This window comes from Ovis aries, chromosome 1, assembly GCF_016772045.2.
Source record: "Ovis aries strain OAR_USU_Benz2616 breed Rambouillet chromosome 1, ARS-UI_Ramb_v3.0, whole genome shotgun sequence".
NCBI classification, from domain to species: Eukaryota; Metazoa; Chordata; class Mammalia; order Artiodactyla; family Bovidae; genus Ovis; species Ovis aries.
The window spans coordinates 247,595,134-247,615,853 of record NC_056054.1 but is presented as its reverse complement, the minus strand read 5'-3'; the positions used below and the strand labels follow the sequence as shown (position 1 = coordinate 247,615,853).

General features: G+C 41.6%; 1 protein-coding gene across 24 annotated transcripts in view; it reads right to left on the bottom strand.

Moving 5' to 3' along the window:
- Positions 1–20,720, bottom strand: part of TFDP2 (transcription factor Dp-2) — a 203,486-nt gene that overhangs the window by 6,230 nt on the left and 176,536 nt on the right. For 19 of the 24 annotated variants that reach the window (XM_060394981.1, XM_042236073.1, XM_060395006.1 and 16 more), the window contains 5 exons: positions 15,649–15,795; positions 12,455–12,523; positions 8,058–8,209; positions 3,908–4,074; positions 158–263 (listed from right to left, as the gene is read on the bottom strand). In XM_060394981.1, the coding sequence (XP_060250964.1) occupies positions 158–263; positions 3,908–4,074; positions 8,058–8,209; positions 12,455–12,523; positions 15,649–15,795 (641 nt within the window). The remainder of the gene's footprint in view (positions 1–157; positions 264–3,907; positions 4,075–8,057; positions 8,210–12,454; positions 12,524–15,648; positions 15,796–20,720) is intronic. The other 5 variants (XM_042236079.1, XM_027959718.2, XM_060394994.1 and 2 more) reach the window with 1 other exon arrangement.

Below are 20,720 nucleotides of genomic sequence, written 5' to 3'. Positions count from 1 at the left end.
TTGGAAAACATAAAGGATGAGAGCCCAGGAAAGGGAGGGCCACAGGCGAGCTCTGCCGGGATCCGCAGGAGACCCAGCTGATAGAGGCACATGGGGCTCCCCTCCAGTGAGGAGCAGGCTTGGAGGCTAACCTTTTTAACCCTGAGAAAGTACATACCTTGATTGGGACAAGGTGGCACCGGTGGTCAGGTCTAAATTTGAAACGGATTGGGTAGAGTTCAAAAGCAGTCCCTGATTTAACCAAGATGGTCCTGTGGAGATGTCTACAGGAAAAAACAAAAACAGATGGAGGCCTGGTAAGTCCCGTGGCTGCTTTTGCTATGGCCTGCAGAGAGCACAGACGAAGGAGGCAAGCAGCCCATTCTAAGCTACAGTCTCCTGCCCTGGGGAGAACCCAGGTTTCTTCAGCTTGCAAAAAGGAAATTTCTAGAACATAAGAGTGGAGCAAGGGGGAGGATTCAGGGAGACAGACTACAGCCGGAAAGAATTCAAATCAGACCAATCCCAGAGTCTTCATTCTTTTTTTCTTGCAGAAGCCCTTGAGAGGGCATCCCACATGAACATATTGATGGTTGCACTACTGTTGGACACCCGCTGGATGCACCACAAAAGCCTCTGGCTGGGGTGTTAACAACCAGAGCAGGAGTGGATAAGCAGACAGTTAAGTCAGAACACCCTATGTCAGAGGGACAGACATTCTTGCTCAACCCCCTATACCCCCTGCCATGGTTTCAAGTACCCCCTGGGAACTCAGTGCTATTACTGACCAAGATTTATTCTTTTTCTTGGTATCCTTTGCTTTAAAACTTGAACTAAACCTTACTTTAAAAGGCTTTGCACAGTCACATTTTTCGTGAGCGCACTGCTGTTTCAGTCTGCATCAAATACTGTGCAGATACATCCTTGCGGTCCTGTTTTCTATGCAATTTACCATATTTCTCCCATCACAACCCTGCCTAATTCTTATTGTAACTTTATTATTTATTTATGGCTGTGCCGGGTCTTCGCTGCTGCACAGGCTTTTTTCTAGTTGTGGCAAGGGGGCTGCTCTGTAATTGCTGTGCACAGGCTTCTCACTGCTGTGGCTTCCCCTGCCGCGGAGCACAGGCTCTAGGGCACACGGGCTTTGGCAGCTGTGGTTCCGGGCTCTGGAGCACAGGCTCGGTAGCTGTGGCACATGGGCTTACGCTCCCTCGCTTGTGGGATTTTTCCGCATCAGGGATGGAACCCGTGTTTCCTGCATTGGCAGGCAGATTCTTTACCAGTGGGCCGCCAGGGAGGCCCTGTAACTTATTTAACCCTTGTCTCCTTATCTAGACTGTTAGAGAAGGCAGTGACTGGGACAAATAAAATCTAAATGTTAATGAATTAGCATCGTGTATTTCAAAGGTGAGTTTACAACACAGGTGGGCAGAAATATCAGAAATGAATTTCTTGAAATGAATTTGACTTATGTTGTAAGATGAGACCAAGCATAGGTCATCTTAACATGGCCTATGAACCTTTTCTTCACAGGCTAACTAAAGCAGCTATGAGGGGGGAAAAAAATTCTAAGAACAGCAGGTTTTAAATGGATACAATAAGAACAAGTTGGTATATGAAGTTAAAGCCAGAATCCTGTGCTAAGTATTATTAATTAGTATGTATGGAAACCTTCTGTCAGAACACAGCTCTTGACAGGATATGTTTTCCTTTCACAATGGCTCTGAAAGGCCGACCCACACAACAGTTCTCACAACCTTCAAGAGCCATCCTGTCCCTCTGCACGCTGGAGGCACATGCTTTTGCACCAACCAGAAAGTCTATCCTAGTCTGGAAACGAGGTCACCAAGAGATCAAAACCACACAGCCCGCCTATCGCCCACAGTCTTTTCACTGAGAATGAGCCAAAATAAAGTCCTGATGACTTACACGGAGTAAGAGCCTTTTGCAGACCTGCTGGATGGCTAGGATGCCCCAGCTGCTAAGAAAACAGCAGGTCCTCCTCTGGAAGCAGCAAGGGGAGAATGGGGGGTGGGGGTGCAAATAGGGGACTGGGAGGCTGAGGGGCAAGAAGAGGGGATCAGACAGGAAGTGTGTGGTGTGAATTTAAGCACTAAATGCAATAAAAACCAAATCTCAATCCAGGCTCTTGTGTTGTGGCTAAAACCATAGAACAGTAGCAACTGCTTTACACCTGGCTTAATAATCCTTACAGCTAATATTAAAGTGCCTTTAAGATACAGTATGAAATTGTAGGTAGTAATACTTATAAATGAAGGAAACTGGCAAAAAAGGTAGAACACTTGTGTCTATACACGCAAATTATATGTGCACAATATACCATACTTTTAAGAACTATAATCATAAAGAAGATTTCTTAATTATTGAAATTCTGAATTTTAGGACACGTAAGACAAAGTGTTTCTGCTTTCAAGTATACTCTTATAATGAAAAGATAACCCAGTTTTAAAATGGTCAAAGGATCTGAATAGACATTTCTTCAAGGAAGATTCACAAATAGTCAATTAGCACACGAAAAGATGCTCACCATCAGCAGTCATTGGGGAAATGCAAATCGAAACCACAGTGAAATACCATTGTACTTTCACTAGTGTGGTGGTAATAAAATGAACAATAACAAGTGTTGAGAAGGATATGGAGAAATCAGAACCCTCATACGCTGCTGGCAGGATTATAAAATGCTACAACTGCTTTGGGAAATAGTTTGGCGCTTTCAGAATGCTAAATATAGTTACCATATGACCCAGCAGTTCCACTGCTCGGTATACACCCAATAGCAGCAAAAACTAATGTTCACATGGAAGCATGTACAATGTTTACAGCAGCATAATAGCCCAAAAGTGAAAACAATCCCAGTATGTGAACTAATGAACAGATAAAGAAAATGTGGTATTATCCACAAAATGGGGTGAAGTACTGATTCATTGATGAATTTTGAAAACATCATGCTAAACAAGTCGGTCACCAAGGCTACATTAGTGTAAGATTCTATTTACATGAAAGATCCAGAACAGACAAATCCACAGTGACAGGAAATAGATTAGTGGTTGCCAGTTGCTGCGAAGAATGGGGGGTGGCGGGGAGGGAGGGAATGCTAACGCATGTGGAATTTCTTTCTGGGGTGATAAAATCATAATTAGATAATGGTGATAACTACAGAACCTTGTGCACACGCTAAAAATCACTGAACTGTACGCTTTAAAGTGGTGTATCATGTAGTATGGAAATTAAATCTCAATTTAAAAAATAATGATACCAGTTCACATCCACCTGCCTGGGAAGACAAAACACTTCCACTCTGTGGGTGAGAGTGTACCACGTTAAAGTCAAGTTGGAAAGCCATGGCATCATCTAGCAACAATGAAGATGGACCTGCCTTAGACCCAGCAATCTCACTCGTAGAGACGTGCCCACGGTCACCGAGAAACAGTAGTGGCAATGTTCAGAGCAGCACTGTTTAAATATCAAGAGATGGGAAACAAAACTAAAGGTTTATCATCAGTAAAATGAACAAGTAAACTGCTTCATCCACATGCTAGAATTCCACACGGCAGTAAAAATGCATCAATTACAGCTACTTGAAATCCTGTGGATAAATCTAAAGAACATGTTGTTGAGTGAAAAGTTAAATCACCAAAGAATATATCACTTTGGTTCCATTTCTATAAAGGTGAGAATTAGACAAAACTAAATAATAAGTTGTTTCCAGCCCAGTGTATTTTTTTGTGTTTGCATCTCTAAAGAAAAGTAGTGATACATAAGAAATTCGAGAGGTTACATTTCAGGGTAAGGGAACTGAACTGACGGGGCAGATAGCGGGCGATACTTTTCTATGAGAAAGGTTTTAGCGAGTTAGGGTCTGATATTTAATCAAGGACCACATTGACTGCATTAGTTAACATACCTGTTATATAGCCTTCTAAAGCCTTGGGCACCAGTGATTTAGCAAGTTTCAGATCCTCCAAGGAGCATTTGCCTGACTCCAGGCCGAAGGACATCCCCATTCGCTTCAGCACTTCTATGTCATCATGAATCTCAAAGGTGTTGTCAAAATTAAAAAGATATTCAAACCTGTATCAGGAAACAGAGTTAGTGAGGGGTTTCTGTGGTGTCGGGGAGGTGTGAAGAGTGTTGTACTGTGTATATTCGATGAAAGCATGAGGACCTAGGCTCAGCTACAGTACTAGAAATTGTTACCCTTTAGGGCAGTGAGTCATTCTGCTGGGCTCAAAAGAAATGACATCTCAAATAAACTGCTTTCCCGATTAAAACAACTTTCCTGTGATGGACAACAGGAGTTCTACCCAGCCCTCATTAAGCTGTGGCAAAGTGGAGACAGGAATTTTGGTCTAAATCCAGTATTTTTCAAAGTTGTTGATAGCTTTGTCATAAAAGATAAAATATTAAGGAAGCCTTTCCAAGTAGACTTTTTTCCAAAGCAGATGTACAGATGGCCACAAGACACTTGGAAAACTGCTCAACATCACTAGTCATGTGGGAAACACTAATCAAAACCACAGTGAAGTATCATCTCACACCTGTCAGAACGGCTATCACCAAAAAGACAACAAATAACAAACAACAGCACGGATGTGAGGAAAAGCCAACTCTCCAACACTTTGGCTGGGAATGTAAACCGGTGCAGCCACTACGGGAAACAGTTTGGAGGCTTCCTCGAAAAAATTTAAAATAGAACTACCATATTATCCAGCAATTCCAAGTATTTACCCAAAGAAAAACACTAATTTGAAAAGGTTACACTCAGCATTCACTGAAGTCTTATTTACAATAGCCATGATATGGAAGCAACTTTAGAGTCCATCCACAGATGAATGAATAAAGATGTGGTATGTATACACATGGGGGATAGTACTACTCAGCCATAAAAACACTTGCCATTTGCAAGGATATATATAGATCTAGAGGGCATTATGCTAAATGAAATAAACCAGACCGAAAGACAAGTATCACATAATCTCATTTATATGTGGAATCTAAAACACCAAAACAAATAAAAATAGACTCAGAGAACAAATGAGTGCTTGCCAGAGGGGAGAGGCTGAGGCAGTAGGAGAAACCGGTGAAGGGGGTTAAAAGGTACAAACCCTCAATTATAAAGCAAGCCCTGGGGATGCATACAGCATAAAGAACATGGCCAATAATACTGTAATAAGTCTGTACAGGGAGAGATGGTTACTCGACTTATCATGGTGATCATTTTGTAATGGATGCAAACGTCAAATCACTATGCTGTATACCTGAAACTAATACAATACTGTCTGTTAAGTATATGTCAATAAAAGTAAATAAATCAAGCAAAGAAGTCACTGGGAGAAAAAGAAACATACACAAAGAAAGCCCTTCCAATTTAGTACCTAACTTTCCTACCATGAGTTGGCCTACTAGAGTTGAGGAAAAAATATTTTGGATGCTTACTTCATTTTCATGAGTCAAGTATTAGCCACATCACACCTTAGACGAGCAAAAAATGGAAGGCTTTTTACAGACTAACCAAACCCCAAACCCTGTCTTGAGGGTCTCAGGAGTAAAAATGCCGTAAGAAAAAAGTGTCGCATATAACACATAGCACGTTTCCAAATGTTTTTGAAAAGTGCCAAATCAGGATGTCCAGCTGCCTGGAAAAGGCTTTCAATAAAGAGGGCCCTGTAAGAAGAAATGGTCCTCCTGGCTCCCAGGCTAGGCCTGGAGCAACGTCGCCAGGAGCCTCAGGGACAGAGGGCAGGTGAATGTGCTGAGACAGTGGTGGGCTTACACTGTCATGAAATTTTGAGATCTTAGATCAGAGTAAAATTTCTCATTTAAAGCAAAATGCCATACTTGCACCCCACCTTGAATATCAAGGCCCTGTAAGCAGCTCAGAGCCTCCTTTACACCAGTTGGGGGAGGGCGAGGAAAGGACAGGAGTCAATAACTACCTGAGAAGGCAGAGGATTCTTACTCCTCCTAGGCCACTGGTCCCCAGACTTTCCTGCTATTCTTTAAAACTTCAAAGACTAACCGAAGTAGAGAGTTTTAGTAATGTCCTACCAAACAAGAGGCTAACTAGAGAAAGTAACTAGAAATCTTAACAGTTTATTTTTCCCCCAAATATATTAACCATTCTGTAAGTCTCGGATTTATGAGAGTGACAAGTCCTTGTAGACACAGGTTTCTGCCAAGAATTTGAAGTGTGTGAATACTAACACACACATGGATCATTTACTGCCCCCGCTGCTAGTCCTTTATGACTGTTATAAACCAACAAGTTAATTATCAAATACTTTAGAAATCCCTGTTGTTTCTCTTCCTCTTTTTTTGGTGCCTTCTTATTTAAGTAAGATCTCTGTACACAGTCAAGATAGGGAAGCAACACTGCCAAGAAAGAAAAACCAGGGAGGGTAAACCCCACGGCCATGCAGTGGCTCCAAGGAGCCCAGAAGTTCTGCCCCTGGGACAGCCCTGGGCTGTGCCTCTGCACTGATGTGATTACTGGGCCCTCTTTTGGTCTCAGATGCATCCCAGTTTGGATAAGTTACATGCTGACTCCTTGGAATAGCAGCTAATATTTATAAAGCACTTTCCAGGAGTCAGATCTTTTAGAGGCATTACCTTATTTAAGGAAGTGACAGAGCCCTGGTATCATCCCCATTTGTTCTTCAGACAAAGCTTTAGAATAGCTGCTTGGGGGAGCCACAATCCACATTTTCTTCTGTCTCACTCTGCATCCTACGCCCTCAACTACCTCAATCCTGATTCACAGCCTGAAGAGCACTACTGTTTTCGTGAAGGATAAAGTAAGTTACAAATAAACTCTGTATTTTGAAAACTGCTATGTCTCACTTACTATGATAATAGTAATATATTGATATTACCATCAATCTTAGTTAAAATGAAAAACATATTGGTGGGAAAGTAAACTGGTGCACCCACTGGAAAACAGTATGGAGGCTTCTCAAAAATTTAAAAATAGAACTATCATGTAATCCAGCAATCCCACTTCTGGGTATAGGTATCTGAAGGAAATGAAATAAGCATCCTGAAAAGATGTCTGAACTCCCGTGTTCAGTGACTGCAGCATGACTTGCAATAGCCGAAGCATGGAAAGAACCTGTGTCTATCATCAGATGAGTGGATTAAAAAACTGTGGTGTACTTGAGACAACAGACCATAAGAAAGGACAATGGACAACAGATCATAAAAGAAGGAAATCCTGCCATTTGCAACAACACAGATGACAGACCTTATACATGGATCTCAAAAACCAAACTCACAGATGCAGGGAATAGACTGATGGCTGCCAGAGTGCGGGGAGCAGGTGGGGAGGAGTGGTGAGTGAAATGAATAAAGGTGGTTAACAGGTACAAACTCCAAGTTGTAAGATAATAAGCAAGCAAGCAAGCAGAGAACGCCATCTAGTACTTTTATTTTTAATCTACTGCTTTTGTGTCCATTCATTATAAACAGAAGCATGGCTCAACTACGATATAGCAAAAACAAAAAAAACAAAAAAAAACAAACTGCTTCTGCCACATGCCGATCTCAACTATCTCCGGCATAAACGTGACAATGCATAGTGAACTTGGTGAACCTACCATGTCCCAGACGCTCACTGATGCTCTACCTTACTGCAGTGATTTGCCCACTTATCTCATCTATGTGTGCGTACATGCACGTTCTAGCTTGGGCACCACTGTGTCTTCACCACAAACAGCGCAGTGCCAGGCCCAAGAGGGGGATGTGCAAACAGCGCAGTGCCAGGCCCAAGAGGCGGATGTGCAAACAGCGCAGTGCCAGGCCCAAGAGGGGGATGTGCAAACAGCGCAGTGCCAGGCCCAAGAGGCGGATGTGCAAACAGCGCAGTGCCAGGCCCAAGAGGGGGATGTGCAGGGTGAAGAAGGAAGCAAGCACCGGCAGTTGACAGCACTCTTGTTTGAAGAGTTGTTTCCTGAGGCCCAAGGGAGTCAGCCTTGGAGGACTCAGATAATATTACAAATGACAGGAATTATGTTAAACAGAAGGCTAGTCCCGCCTGCTGCCACTGGTTCTCCACTTACTTGTCACTGGAGATGCTGCAGTCTATGACTGTTTTTCTGCTTGTGTTGATGATTATAAATGGCAGCTGAATGGTGGAGTTCAGAGCTGGAGGGCCCTGGTTCTGCTGTTCATTTTGCCGATTTCTTTGTACCAGGTTTTTGAAAGCGATTTGCTGTTAAAGAGCAACAAAAACATACAGTCATTCAACGTGGATAAGTGAGTTGGAACTAAATTAATTAAGTACATCTAAGATATAGTTTAAAATTAGAGCACTTAAAGAGACCTTCCACCTATGAATTAACTAAAGTTGAACATTTAAGCAAAAACATTAGAATGATCTAACTCAAGAAATACATTTAAAAATATTTATTTAAATGGTATCTAACATATCCTAATACAAATAATGGGGCCTGCAGTTTCCATCATCCATAGAAAAAGGATCTTACAAATATGAGAGAGTGGTACCTGCAACTCTTCTCAGCGCGACTGATACAGCAAAAGTGGACGTGCTTTCCATTTAACTAACACAGACTCCCGAGGATTTGGGGTTAAATACATCTCAGATCATCCAGCCCAGAAACATACAAACTATACAAAGCCTCAGAACCCTTTCTTCAAGTGAAATCTTCTGGGACACTCACTGTTTATAAAACAGATGAACACATCCTTGCTCTGGTTGGCTGTGCTGAGGCTGAGTCCTGAGCCCTGCCAGCTCTGCCCTCATTCACCCTTTGAGCTCCTTCACAGAACTTTTAAGCATCTATAGGGCACAGTTTGGAATCTGGTCCAAGCCCCTCCCCAGCTGACATCTTTCAGAAGAGGAACCTGAGGCTTTATACAGTAGATATACACTGATTTATAAGGTATATCAAGGCCCGAATCTTTGCACTGAATCTTGCTACTACTACCTTTAAGCTATAACCATTACTCAAAAGCCAAAGAAAGTGACCCTACCACCCTCTTTTAAATAAGGCAAATGTATCACAGAATTCCACAGGTAGAAAGACCTTACACAGTGAAGTCTTTCATCCGCTTGAGGAACAGATACTGGTTAAAAGAGCTCCTAAAGTCAGAGCCTTTCATCCCTTCCATTAGCTTGTTCCCTCTGATCACCCAGTAGTGATGTATTTCAGTTATTTTCTATGTTTTAGCAACTTTATCCTAGCAGTGTTTATTTTAGGTCCTGGGCCTTAACTGAAGTTTGATTAAAATTTATGTTGTCTTAAAATGGTTGGGTGCTAGCTCCCTGAAAAGTAAACATTTACTCCTTTAAAAAGCACAAAACAGAAGGGACACCAATTTATTCTAGCCCTGACAGTGTGTCTAGAACCATCACTGTCAACATCATTCATTATCAAACATTACTTGAGTCATACTTATTAATTTGTTATTTTCTGCTGCTAATGAACTAAGGCAATTATATTCAATGCTTAGCTCATTCAATATTGAGGAAAAATATGCTGAAACTATAAAACTCAGAAAAAGAATTATATGTTTGAATACCTCCACCTGGCTATCTTACTCTTCTAGAAAACACATCCTGGAGACAGCCCATACTTGGCCTAGCTTTGTGGTCTTAGTGGCATGGGAGGGCCTGGGTAGAGGTAGAAATATAAACAGTGGTAAGTAAAAGTTCTTACATATTTATGATTCACTGTTCTATACTGTGCACATTTAATAGCATCAAAGACTGTTCTTGGGAAAAGAGCTGTGAATATACATACAATGTTATTTTGATAGTAAAAAGAAAAATCACCCCATTTGTTTTAAACTGATTTCCTTATTTGTTGCCATTTGATTTATCTTTAGCCTTTTGTTCTCTTCCAGGCTTCTTAACATTTATTTCAGAGGCTCAACAGCTTTAGGTATATTTAGACATTCATTTTGCTCTGCATTAGTAGCTCTGGATAAGTTTAAGGGCTGGAAGGGACAATGATATAGACAAAAGTAGGACATTTGGGTCATCTGTGGGCAGAATCGGCTCATACCATCCCTCTCCTACACGACCAAGAGAAGAGGTGGCATGTCAGTGAAAGTGACCTGGGTCATGTGATATCAGTAGCTGTGACATTCACTAGTCAAAAAATTAAGCTAGCTTAGCCACAGAGAGGTAAATTATTTGTGTTCAGGGCCGACTTGCTTAATGTACTTTCTGTGACAACTTCGTAATTTGCTGAAAGAAAGAAAAAGGAAACACTAGGAGGAAATAAGCTGTGTGTCTACCAGGAGACTAGAAGTAGTTGTTTTCAGTTATTTTGTGTTTCATTCACTGTTCAGAGAGACCTGCTTTTATAAATGTTGACAGCTAGGTTGGGCCTGTGTTGAAATCTTCTGCAAATATTTGGTTTGAGACAGAAGAGAAAAAGAAATTTAGGACTTAAAAAAAAAAAAAAACCCAAAAAACCGCCATGTTCATTGTAGAGAGGGGAGAAATATTGCAGGTCACTTTTTGTTTGGGTTTTGGCCATATTGAGAGGCACGTGGGATCTCAGTTCCCTGACCAGGGACTGAAGGTGGAACTCACACCCCCTGGACCGCCAGAGAAGGCCTCTAGTCCATTCTTTGTGCTGGTCACTAAGGGATGGGAAAGCCCACATACATGAGGGCGATCCGGCCCAGCACAAGTCTTTCTGATCAACAGATAATTATAGACACGCTGATAAACAGGTTTTCATAATAACATGCCAAAAATGGAGCCCCCAAATGCTCCATGAAAGCTCTGAGGAAATGTAAGAAGGGCCAAGCACAGGGTTTTGGGGACTGTGAGTTGGGAGGGAAACACTGATGCAAGACGGACGACAAGAGAGGCAGCCAGGGAAGCTGACGGGGGTGGGGGCGAGGGTCTCTCAGGAAGCAGAGCGGTCCAGGAATAAACTGTCAGCTTTCAAGTTTCTTGTTTTTTAAAGCTACAGAGTGTTCTCTTCATACAAAACTTACTTTGGAAATCCAGTATGGAAAACACACGAGACCAGCCGGCTCTGGAGGGAGCTCCTCAGGGAGGCCCCACAGGGTCAGTATGGGACACAGAGGCGAGCAGGAAAGTGTGAGGTGCCTGATGAGGACGGAGCGTCACCCCGGGGGCTGTGTCGGGGCTCTGCTCCACCTGCAGCTGCTCCTGTCCCTGCCAGCCTCCCCCCACCCCGCCCTTCTAGGCCACACACAGCTAACAGTCTGTTCCTGCCTCTCTGATGTGTATTCAAATATGAAAAAACAAAAAATTAGGATCAAGAAAGGAAAAACAAAAATCTGGAATATGTGGGAATACTTAACCTATTCTGTCCATGAGACAAAGTCAGTATTTTAAGGCGGGGAGGAAACAAAAAACTGTTACAATTATTTGGTAACTTATTGCTCCCTTTATTTCTGAAAAGTGGACTATATCAGAGATGAAATAGGATCTATGGTTGCTCAAATCAAAATGGGTTTTATGATTGGCTGAAAACTTTTCATATAAAGACATTTTGCTGATTAAAAACAAAAGTACAAAGACTTGGCTCATTTTAAAAAGTTTTTCTGATTGGTTTGAAAATGTCTTGCTGTACTGCTCAAAGTAAATTTCTCCACCAACTGAAATGACCAAAAGTAGGTTAAAAAAAGCCCATCTACTCTATAATTTTACCTCACATGATTTTCTACAGAGCCTCTATTTTTTAAATTACCCCAATTCTAGACAATTATTTTAAAAAGAATAAATACAGGAATCAACATTACACTGTAAGTTTAATTTTTCTAAATGGAAATGCATTTTAAGTTTTGGTATTGCCACAAAGCTGAATATGTCATGATGTCATCCACAGATAATAAGTATTAACATTACAGGTGGATCCGATTATTTTACTAGAGTGGGTAGTCATTCCCTTCTCCAGGGGATCTTCCCAATTCAGGGTCTCCTGCCTTGCAGGTACATTCTTTACCATTTGAGCCACCAGGGAAGCCCGTTTTTACTCAAAACACCTAACATTTAATTAGCCTTACTCCTTCATATTCCAAATAAGGGCTAAAATAATTTCTGCTCAGAGCAGGAATAAAAGTCAAAAATAAACTGTTGAGTAATATGTTCCACATATTAGAGCTGCCATGAGGCCCCAGATGATGGAAGATGGGACCATCTTCTTAATTAACTTTTTATTTTATATTGAAGTACAACTGAATAATGTTGTGATAGTTTCAGGTGGACAGAAAAGTGACTCAGCCATACATACCCATGTATCCATTCTCCCCCAAACTCCCCTGAGACGGACCCTCTTACAGGCAGATCGTGTGGAGAGTCATGAGCTCAGGCCTTGGGGACGATTCGCTAGTGCAGCCCCATCAGGTATTTGAAGGCACCCAAAGCAGAAAACACAGGCTCAGAGCAAGTCAGGGGAGAAGCAGAACACAGGCAGAGAAGGCAATGAACACATCCCGGCTTTTTTACCTGCAGGAGAAGTTCTTGAAGCTGGGCCCGCTTCTGCTTTATCCGTTCTATCCGCCTCTGCTTCTCTATCTTTAAAACACAGGTTACAAAATAGCATGAGCATGTAGAGTAGAAAATGCTGCTCACTTTTCAGGTCCCAGTTCTGAGACATCAAGAATTTTCCTTAAAGACAGGCAACCTGTTTAACTATTGAGACCAATAAAGGTAGATTCCACCTTCCAGAGTCAGGTAAGCAAGGAGGCAAGACAGCAGAATTGTAGCAATCGCCATCAAACGACATCCATCCCCCTAACGAACACTTGATCTGTGGGACTGGCTCTCTTTATTTCACAAGCGCCAATCAGAGTCACAGCTAATACTTGAAAAAGTGAAAGTGAAAGTGAAGTCGCTCACTGGTGTCCGCTCTTTGCGACCCCATGGACGGTAGTCTACCAGGCTCCTCCGTCCATATTTCCAATCAGAGTCACAGGTAACACTTGGTGAATACCTATTCTACGTGTGAACGCTGGACACACAGTCTCTTAATTCATCTTCACAAAACCCTAGACCTAAGTACGGCTGTTATCCTCTTTGCAGTAAGGAAATAGAGGCACAGAGGGTGAAGAATTTGTCCCAGGTCACACCGCTGGTGGATGGCAAGAGCCAGGATTTGAATCAAAGCCACCTGGTTTCAGAGATCCCATTATTAACTGCTTTGCTCTATTAACCTCCCAGAATGAAATAAGATCTCATTTAAGATCTCCATTTACCTGCTTTTTTTAGTGTAACTTGTGGGATTTTAATTCCCTAACCGGGAATCAAACTCACGCTCTCCACACTGAAAGCACGGAGTCCTAACCACTGGTCCACCAGGGAAGACAGTCCCTAGAGCAGTTTCTTAATCTCCTCTCTTTTAAACAGGCACAGCTGCTAATACAGGGCTCCTACATATTCACTGCGCAGTTCCTACCTGCAGTAGGAGACATGGTAAGGGACAAATTTCCTGCCTTCAACCAACTACTGTTTTCCTCAACCTCACAGCTACCTAGAAAACATAGTTTAAGGTCTGGAATATCCCTGTAGATGAGTTCCTCACTGTGTCTTGGGGCAAAAGCCAATGACATCTAATATCATCTTTCTTGTCTACTCCAACGGCATCTTTCTTACTTGCTCCCCATCTAGTCCCCACCGGGAGTTTCTCTCATGGTTCCTCTAATCACAACCACTTGAACCCCGAAACACTTAAGATCCACTGTAAGATCTGTGTGCTCATTCACATGTGAAAAGATGCTACTGGGGTTTTCCCCGGCATCTGACACTGCTGACAGAGCAGCTCCCACCTGCCCCTCAGGCCTTGCATCCAGCCAGGCCAAGTGGTATTGATTCTGCCTCTGAAACACTTCTCCAACCTCACTGGCATGGCCAGAACTCAGCCCCTCTCCGACCCACCCTCTCACTTTCCCTCCGCGTCTTCCCGTCAGTCCGGCTTCCAACCCACTGGCAGACTGGCCCTTTGGATCACACTCCCTCAGCCCTCTTCTTTGTAATTCTCCAGTAGTTCCTACTGCCCAGAGGATCAGGTCCCAACTACCTAACGCCCAGGAACCTGCCCTCTCCTCTCTGACCTGTCCTCTGGCCACAACCAGCTGCGGGCACGCCTTCTTCCATCTGCCTCATCCCGGGCAGTGTCTCTGCCTCCCTGCCCCAAATCACTTGGCAAACTCCTCCTTCACGACAGCACAGGGATTCTTTTTTTTCTCTTGGTAAAGGCCACCCACCCCCACTACCTCCCTTATACCCCTTTTCCAGAGAATCTGTACATACTTCTTTCATAGGAGTCATCACACTTTTGGTAAGTTCTCTTACATTTCTGCTCTTCTCAATTAGACGGAAAGCTGCCTGGGATCGGAATCTCATATAATCTTTCATTTAAGCACACGGGAGATATTAAGAGATTTTTTTGCTTATCCTGGATAAATACTTTGGTATTACGTAGGAACTTGCATGATCCTTTCAGTTTTATTCAGTACTGTTATTTTTTAGAGATCATGTACAGTTCAGATCTTCAGCAGTAATGTAGCAGATGGGTGAATTTCTGTTTTAGAGAGGATTGCCAGGTATTATACTCTCACAGGTTCTTAGGAAATTTTGTGGAATGTTGAAGAGTTATTGAAATTCATTTATGGAATATTTTCATGGAGAAGGAAATGGCAACCCACTCCAGTGTTCTTGCCTGGAGAATCCCAGGGACGGGGGGGCCTGGTGGGCTGCCGTCTATGGGGTCGCAGAGTTGGACACGACTGAAGTGACTTAGCTTAGCTTAGCTTAGGCTTTGATACCAGCTTAATATTACTGGCAATTAAAATAACCCTCAAATTTTACTCTCTCGGAAGGAGAAAAAAGGATATTTCAATTGCAGCACGTGAATGACATTATTCTATAACTTCTGATGACTGCCAGGATTTCTCCCTCCATCCACAAGTATATTAATACCAAAATTTTTTGATTTGCTAGCGGAAAAAAGGGACTAAGAAAAACATGAAATCAACCACAGTCAAGTCTAAAGCTGTATTTAGCCTTTTGGATATGACAGTAAAATTATGTCAAATCAATTTACAAATAATGTGTCAGGGCACATGCTCATTTAGGAAGGATTTTGTATAACAATTGAAGTTCAAAGAATAAAACATGCTTTTGCACACATCACCCCAAATTCTTGTAAGCTGAACATTCTACCCCATTCTGATAAAGATTTAAAGGAAATTCCATACCATTCTCCTGCCACTAATTCTAGAGTTGAAGGTAAAAGTTCAAATACAAGAAATAAACAGCCAACTTGAATCCATTCTTTCAGATCTATACAACAAGTATTCCAATAAATAAGATCATTTCCAGTACACGAGTCAATGAAAATTTATTAGTAGAATGCTTGGAATTTAGAATAAAACAAAGATGTTCTCCAAAAAAAAGAGAGGAAAAAAAAATCAAGTCATTTCATTTCACATTTCATCAGGACATCTGTCAGACTAGACTTCTCAAAATCTCCTTCCAGTTCTGAAATTCTACCTAGGAGAGACTTTAAAGAAAAAAGACGTACTACACATGAATAAATAGCTATGAATATTTTAATACTATCTGACTGTATTTCCAAATTAAAACGTCTCTAATGTAAAATAAAGCAAAGTACTATCTGTAAACAGATTTTCTTCACTTACCTCCAGGTTTTGACATTCCTGAGCAGAATTGGTAGGCAGGCCAATCCATTTGATTTCTTTTTTTTCCTTTGAAATTATGTTCATTGCCATCAGCACATTTAAAGCATCATAAACTCTTCGCCTAATGTTCTTCTGATCATAAGCCTGCTAAAAGAAATATGTTTATTGAGTGATAAACATTAAAGGTCATGATATTGTCATAAGGTATTAAAATATTTAATAATAATTTCATAAGTATCTTCAAAGTTCTGAAAGAATTCTTCACCCAGTGAAAGTATCCTTCAAAAGTCAAGAGTAAAAAAAAAGTAAAGATGAAATAAAGATACTTTCAAGCAATCTAAAACATAAAACAATCTTAAAAACAAGGATTATGTTCCTAATAGATCTAAATTAAATGATGCAAAAGGGCCTCTTCTAAGTAAAAGGAAAAGAATCTAAGATAGGAACTTGGAGATGATGTAGGATGACATGAAGACCAACTCAAAAGGTAAATCTCAATTGATACTCACTGTATAAAGTACACTGTCTTGGGGAGTCTAGAATATAAAACGAACTAATATACAGGACAGTAAACACCAGACCACCTGATCCGCCTCTTGAGAAACCTGTATGCAGGTCAGGAAGCAATAGTTAGAACTGGACATGGAACAACAGACTGGTTCCAAATAGGAAAAGGAGTACATCAAGGCTGTATATTATTGTCCTGCTTATTTAACTTATATGCAGAGTACATAACGAGAAATGCTGGGCTGGAAGAAGCACAAGCTGGAATTGAGATTGCCAGGAGAAATATCAATAACCTCAGATATGCAGATGATACCACCTTTATGGCAGAAAGTGAAGAGGAACAAAAAAGCTGAAAGTGAAAGAGGAGAGTGAAAAAGTTGGCTTAAAACTCAACATTCAGAAAACTAAGATCATGGCATCTGGTCCCATCACATCATGGGAAATAGATGGGGAAACAGTGGAAGCAGTGGCTGCCTTTATTTTTTTGGGCTCCAAAATCACTGCAGATGTTGATTGCAGCCGTGAAATTAAAAGACGCTTACTCCTTGGAAGGAAAGTTATGACCAACCTAGATAGCATATTTAAAAGCAGAGACATTACTTTGCCTACAAAGGTCCGTCTAGTCAAGGCTATGGTTTTTCCAATAGTCATGTATGGATGTGAGGGTTGGACTGTAAAGAAAGCTGAACGCCAAAGAATTGATGCTTTTGAACTATGGCGTTGGAGAAGACTCTTGAGAGTCCCTTGGACTGCAAGGAGATCCAACCAGTCCATCCTAAAGGAAATTAGTCCTGAGTATTCATTGGAAGGACCGAAGCTGAAGCTGAAACTCCAATACTTTGTCCACCTGATGCAAAGAGCTGACTCATTGGAAAAGATCCTGATGCTGGGAAAGACTGAGGGCAGGAGGGGAAGGGGATGACAGAGGATGAGTTGGTTAGATGGTATCACCAACTCAATGGACATGGGTTTGGGTGGACTCCGGGAGTTGGTGCTGGACAGGGAGGCCTGGCGTGCTGCGGTTCATGGGGTCGCAAAGAGTCGAACAAGACTGAGCGACTGAACTGAATAGTATACATAGGAGAAAGGGGTAATGGAGTTAAAGTGGCTAAGATCTTGTAGTGTCTTTGAGGATGTCACACTTTGAAAAGTCAAGGATGTATCCTCTAAGTTCTAGTTAGCAGTGCTTCGGCAAAATGTGGTCCATGCACTAGTGCTGATCTGCAAACTGTTGTACACAATGAAAATGATGAACCAGCACCAAAATGTAATCACATAGATCACTAGGCACACTGTGTAGTTCAGGGGATTTTTTTTGGTTGCAAGACTTTATAATAACAGAAACTATGTTAACTTACACTGTGGGAAAGCCCCCTTATCTTCTGGTGGACAGGCAGTTCGTCAGAACTGAATTCAACCAATCAAATGCCAAGATAATAAAAGATGGTGGACAACACTGAATCCACTTAAATATAGAAGTTAACTTAAATAAAAGGGAGATTTTAAGTTATAGAACTGAATGTAAATATTAGAAATCCCAATACTGCAGACAATGACAAAATAACAACAGATGTTAGGAGGCAACAGCAAGTCTGCTGATTTCCTCTTCTTTTTTTAGAAATAGTTTGTGCTTTTGTTTTTTGAAAGTATTTTTTGGCTGCGCTGGGTCTTGGTTGCAAAACGAGGGATCCATTAATTGCGACTTGTGGGATCTTTAGTCACAGCGTGTGAACTCTTAGTTGGAGCATGCGAGATCTAATTCTCTGACCAAAGATTGAACCGGGGCCCCTGCATTGGAAGCGAGGAGTCTTAGCCACTGGACCACCAGGGAAGTACCTGATTTCCTCTTCTTTGATACTGGAAGGAATTATGAATTCAAAGCAGATGAACTAGGCAATAATTTTGGCACAATATATTCAAATCATAAAAACAACTATAATATTCTTTTAACTGCCACTAATATATTCAACTGAATCCTGTGGTAGCGGGGTAAGTTGGGAGATGGGGATACAACAGGCATATGGATTTATTTTTTCCTCCATAATCAATCATAGTCCACAAGTGATAACTCAAGAAATAAAATACTGAAATTATTGAAATTTTAAAATACTGAAGTTATAATAAAAATAACTTTAAAGAACTACAGACTACAGAGCCTCCAAATTATGAGAAAAACAAAGCAGTGAATCAACAGAAAAAAAAATTCCTTGCTTATATTCAGGAGTGGGGATGGGGGCGTGGTTATTAAAAATGTGTGTTAGATATTGAAAAGTGCTAAGAAGAAATGATTCACTTTAGTGACATCTGAGTGAAAATTAGATGGAGAAGAGAAACTATATGGAAATCCTCAGCAAAGTGGCTGCGTGTAGTAACTGAGAGGGTGCATGGTAGGAGGTGAGAGGCAGTAGAGGGCCAGGTCACACAGGGTCTGCTAGACCATTCAGAGACTCTCACTCAAATTCAGAAAGCCATATACTTTCAAGTGCCCAGGGAAATTAAACAGAAATTACCATATAACGGCTCACAAGAAAAATCTCAAAGCAATCCCTCCCTTAAGTAAACAGTTTGACTCAAAATTTCTGATCACAGGTAAAAAGTCAAAATTCATGACAATAGGCAAAAATTCCTATCACCTGGAACTATAAGAAACTTTTCAATGCAATTCTTAAGCCAAAGTTACAGAATACAGAGTAACATACCAGAATCAATGGGGAGATGGGTAGTGCACAAGAGGAAAATAACAGCCATAAAGACTAAACAAACACTAAACAAAGAAATTAAAAGTAAATAAAGCATATATCACCGTCTTCAGGGTAGAGAAATATAAAAGTAACTTCATGAAAGAGAACAGAATATTAAATACAGATAAAAACAGAAATTAACTTTAGAACCGGAGGTCCATACAAACAAACCAAGAGATGTTTTTTTGGGGAAATATAATTGCAAATAATTTGGAAAACATGGATGAAATGGAGAATGTTCTAAGAAAACAAAAATACACCAAACTGACTCAAAAGGAGAAAGCAATTTTAAACAGATGGATTACCAAATAAGAAGTGGAGAAAGCTATCTAAACCCCCCACTGAATCACTACAGAGTATCTCAGGTGATTTCCATCAGATTGCAGGGAACAAAACTAGACATCCCATGCCATTAAATCTGATGGAGTAAAGCAAAAGAGAAAGTGAAGACCTCTAAACTCAGTTTATAAAGCCAGCATGACACTACTTATCAAAACTGCAAAGATGGTACTGATTGCAAACAGGTGCCATGGAGGCTGGGAAGCAGGTTAAAAGTGGGCTCTTGAATCCAAAAGGCATCGCAGAGCTCGGCGTGATCAAGCAGAAGAAGGAACAGGACAAAGACAAGGCAAACTTAAGGAAGCGATGGGAATTAGTATAAACAACAAGGAGGAGGGACCTCCCTGGTGGTCCAGTGATTAAGACTCTGAATGTCTAATGCAAAGGGTGCAGGTTCAAACCCTTGTCAGGACGGTAAGCTCCCACATGCCACAGGGTGTGGCCAAAAAATACAAAGAACAAGAAGCAGTGTGGCCTGGGACAAGGGTACTTCCGCCTAGTTGGCCTTCGAGGAGATGCAGAAATGGCAAATGGACAGGATCCTGAAGAAAGCATCCCAAACTCACAAGCCGAAAGCAGAGGGCTCAAGAGGCACCTGGACACACTCACTAGCACCGACATGCCCCGAGTCCCCTGGGGGAAGCAGTGCCCCTGCCTGGGGCATGGAGAGGTGTGGAAGGTAACTGGGGTCATGTTTGGTGCCCTTTGTATTTTCTAGAAACATTCTTTTACACACACCCTGTATTTTCTCCTGAGGCAGTGCTTTCCAAAGCAGTGTGCCTTCATTGTGGAATTTGATTAAAGTCAGTTCAGTTCAGTTCAGTCCAGTCGCTCAGTCGTGTTCGACTCTTTGCAACCTCATGAACCGTAGCACATCAGGCCTCCCTGTCCATCACCACTCCCGGAGTCCACCCAAACCCATGTCCATTGAGTCGGTGATGCCATCCAACCATCTCATCCTCTGTTGTCCCCTTCTTTTCCTGCCCCCAATCTTTCCCAGCTTCAGGGTCTTTTCCAATGAGTCAGCTCTTCGCGTCAGGTGGCCAAAGTATTGGAGTTTCAGCTTCAACATCAGTCCTTCCAAAGAACACCCAGGACTGATCTCCTTTAGGATGTGCTTGGATCTCCTTGCAGCCCAACAGACTCTCAAGAGTCTTCTAAACACCACAGTTCAAAAGCATCAATTCTTCTGCGCTCAGCTTTCTTTATAGTCCGACTCTCACATCCATACATGACCACTGGAAAAACCACAGCCTTGACTAGACGGACCTTTGTTGGCAAAGTAATGTCTCTGATTAAAGTCAAACTAATACTCTATTTTGATTTCTCAGTAGCACACAGGCAATAAACCATTTTAGTCTGGACTGGGAACTTTTGAGAGTTTACCCAGAGATTAAGGTTATTTCTGTGTATAATGCCATGGAAATGTATTTTCACCTCCGAGTTGCACCTAACTCTTTGAAGCTGACCAGCTGGCTCTGCCTG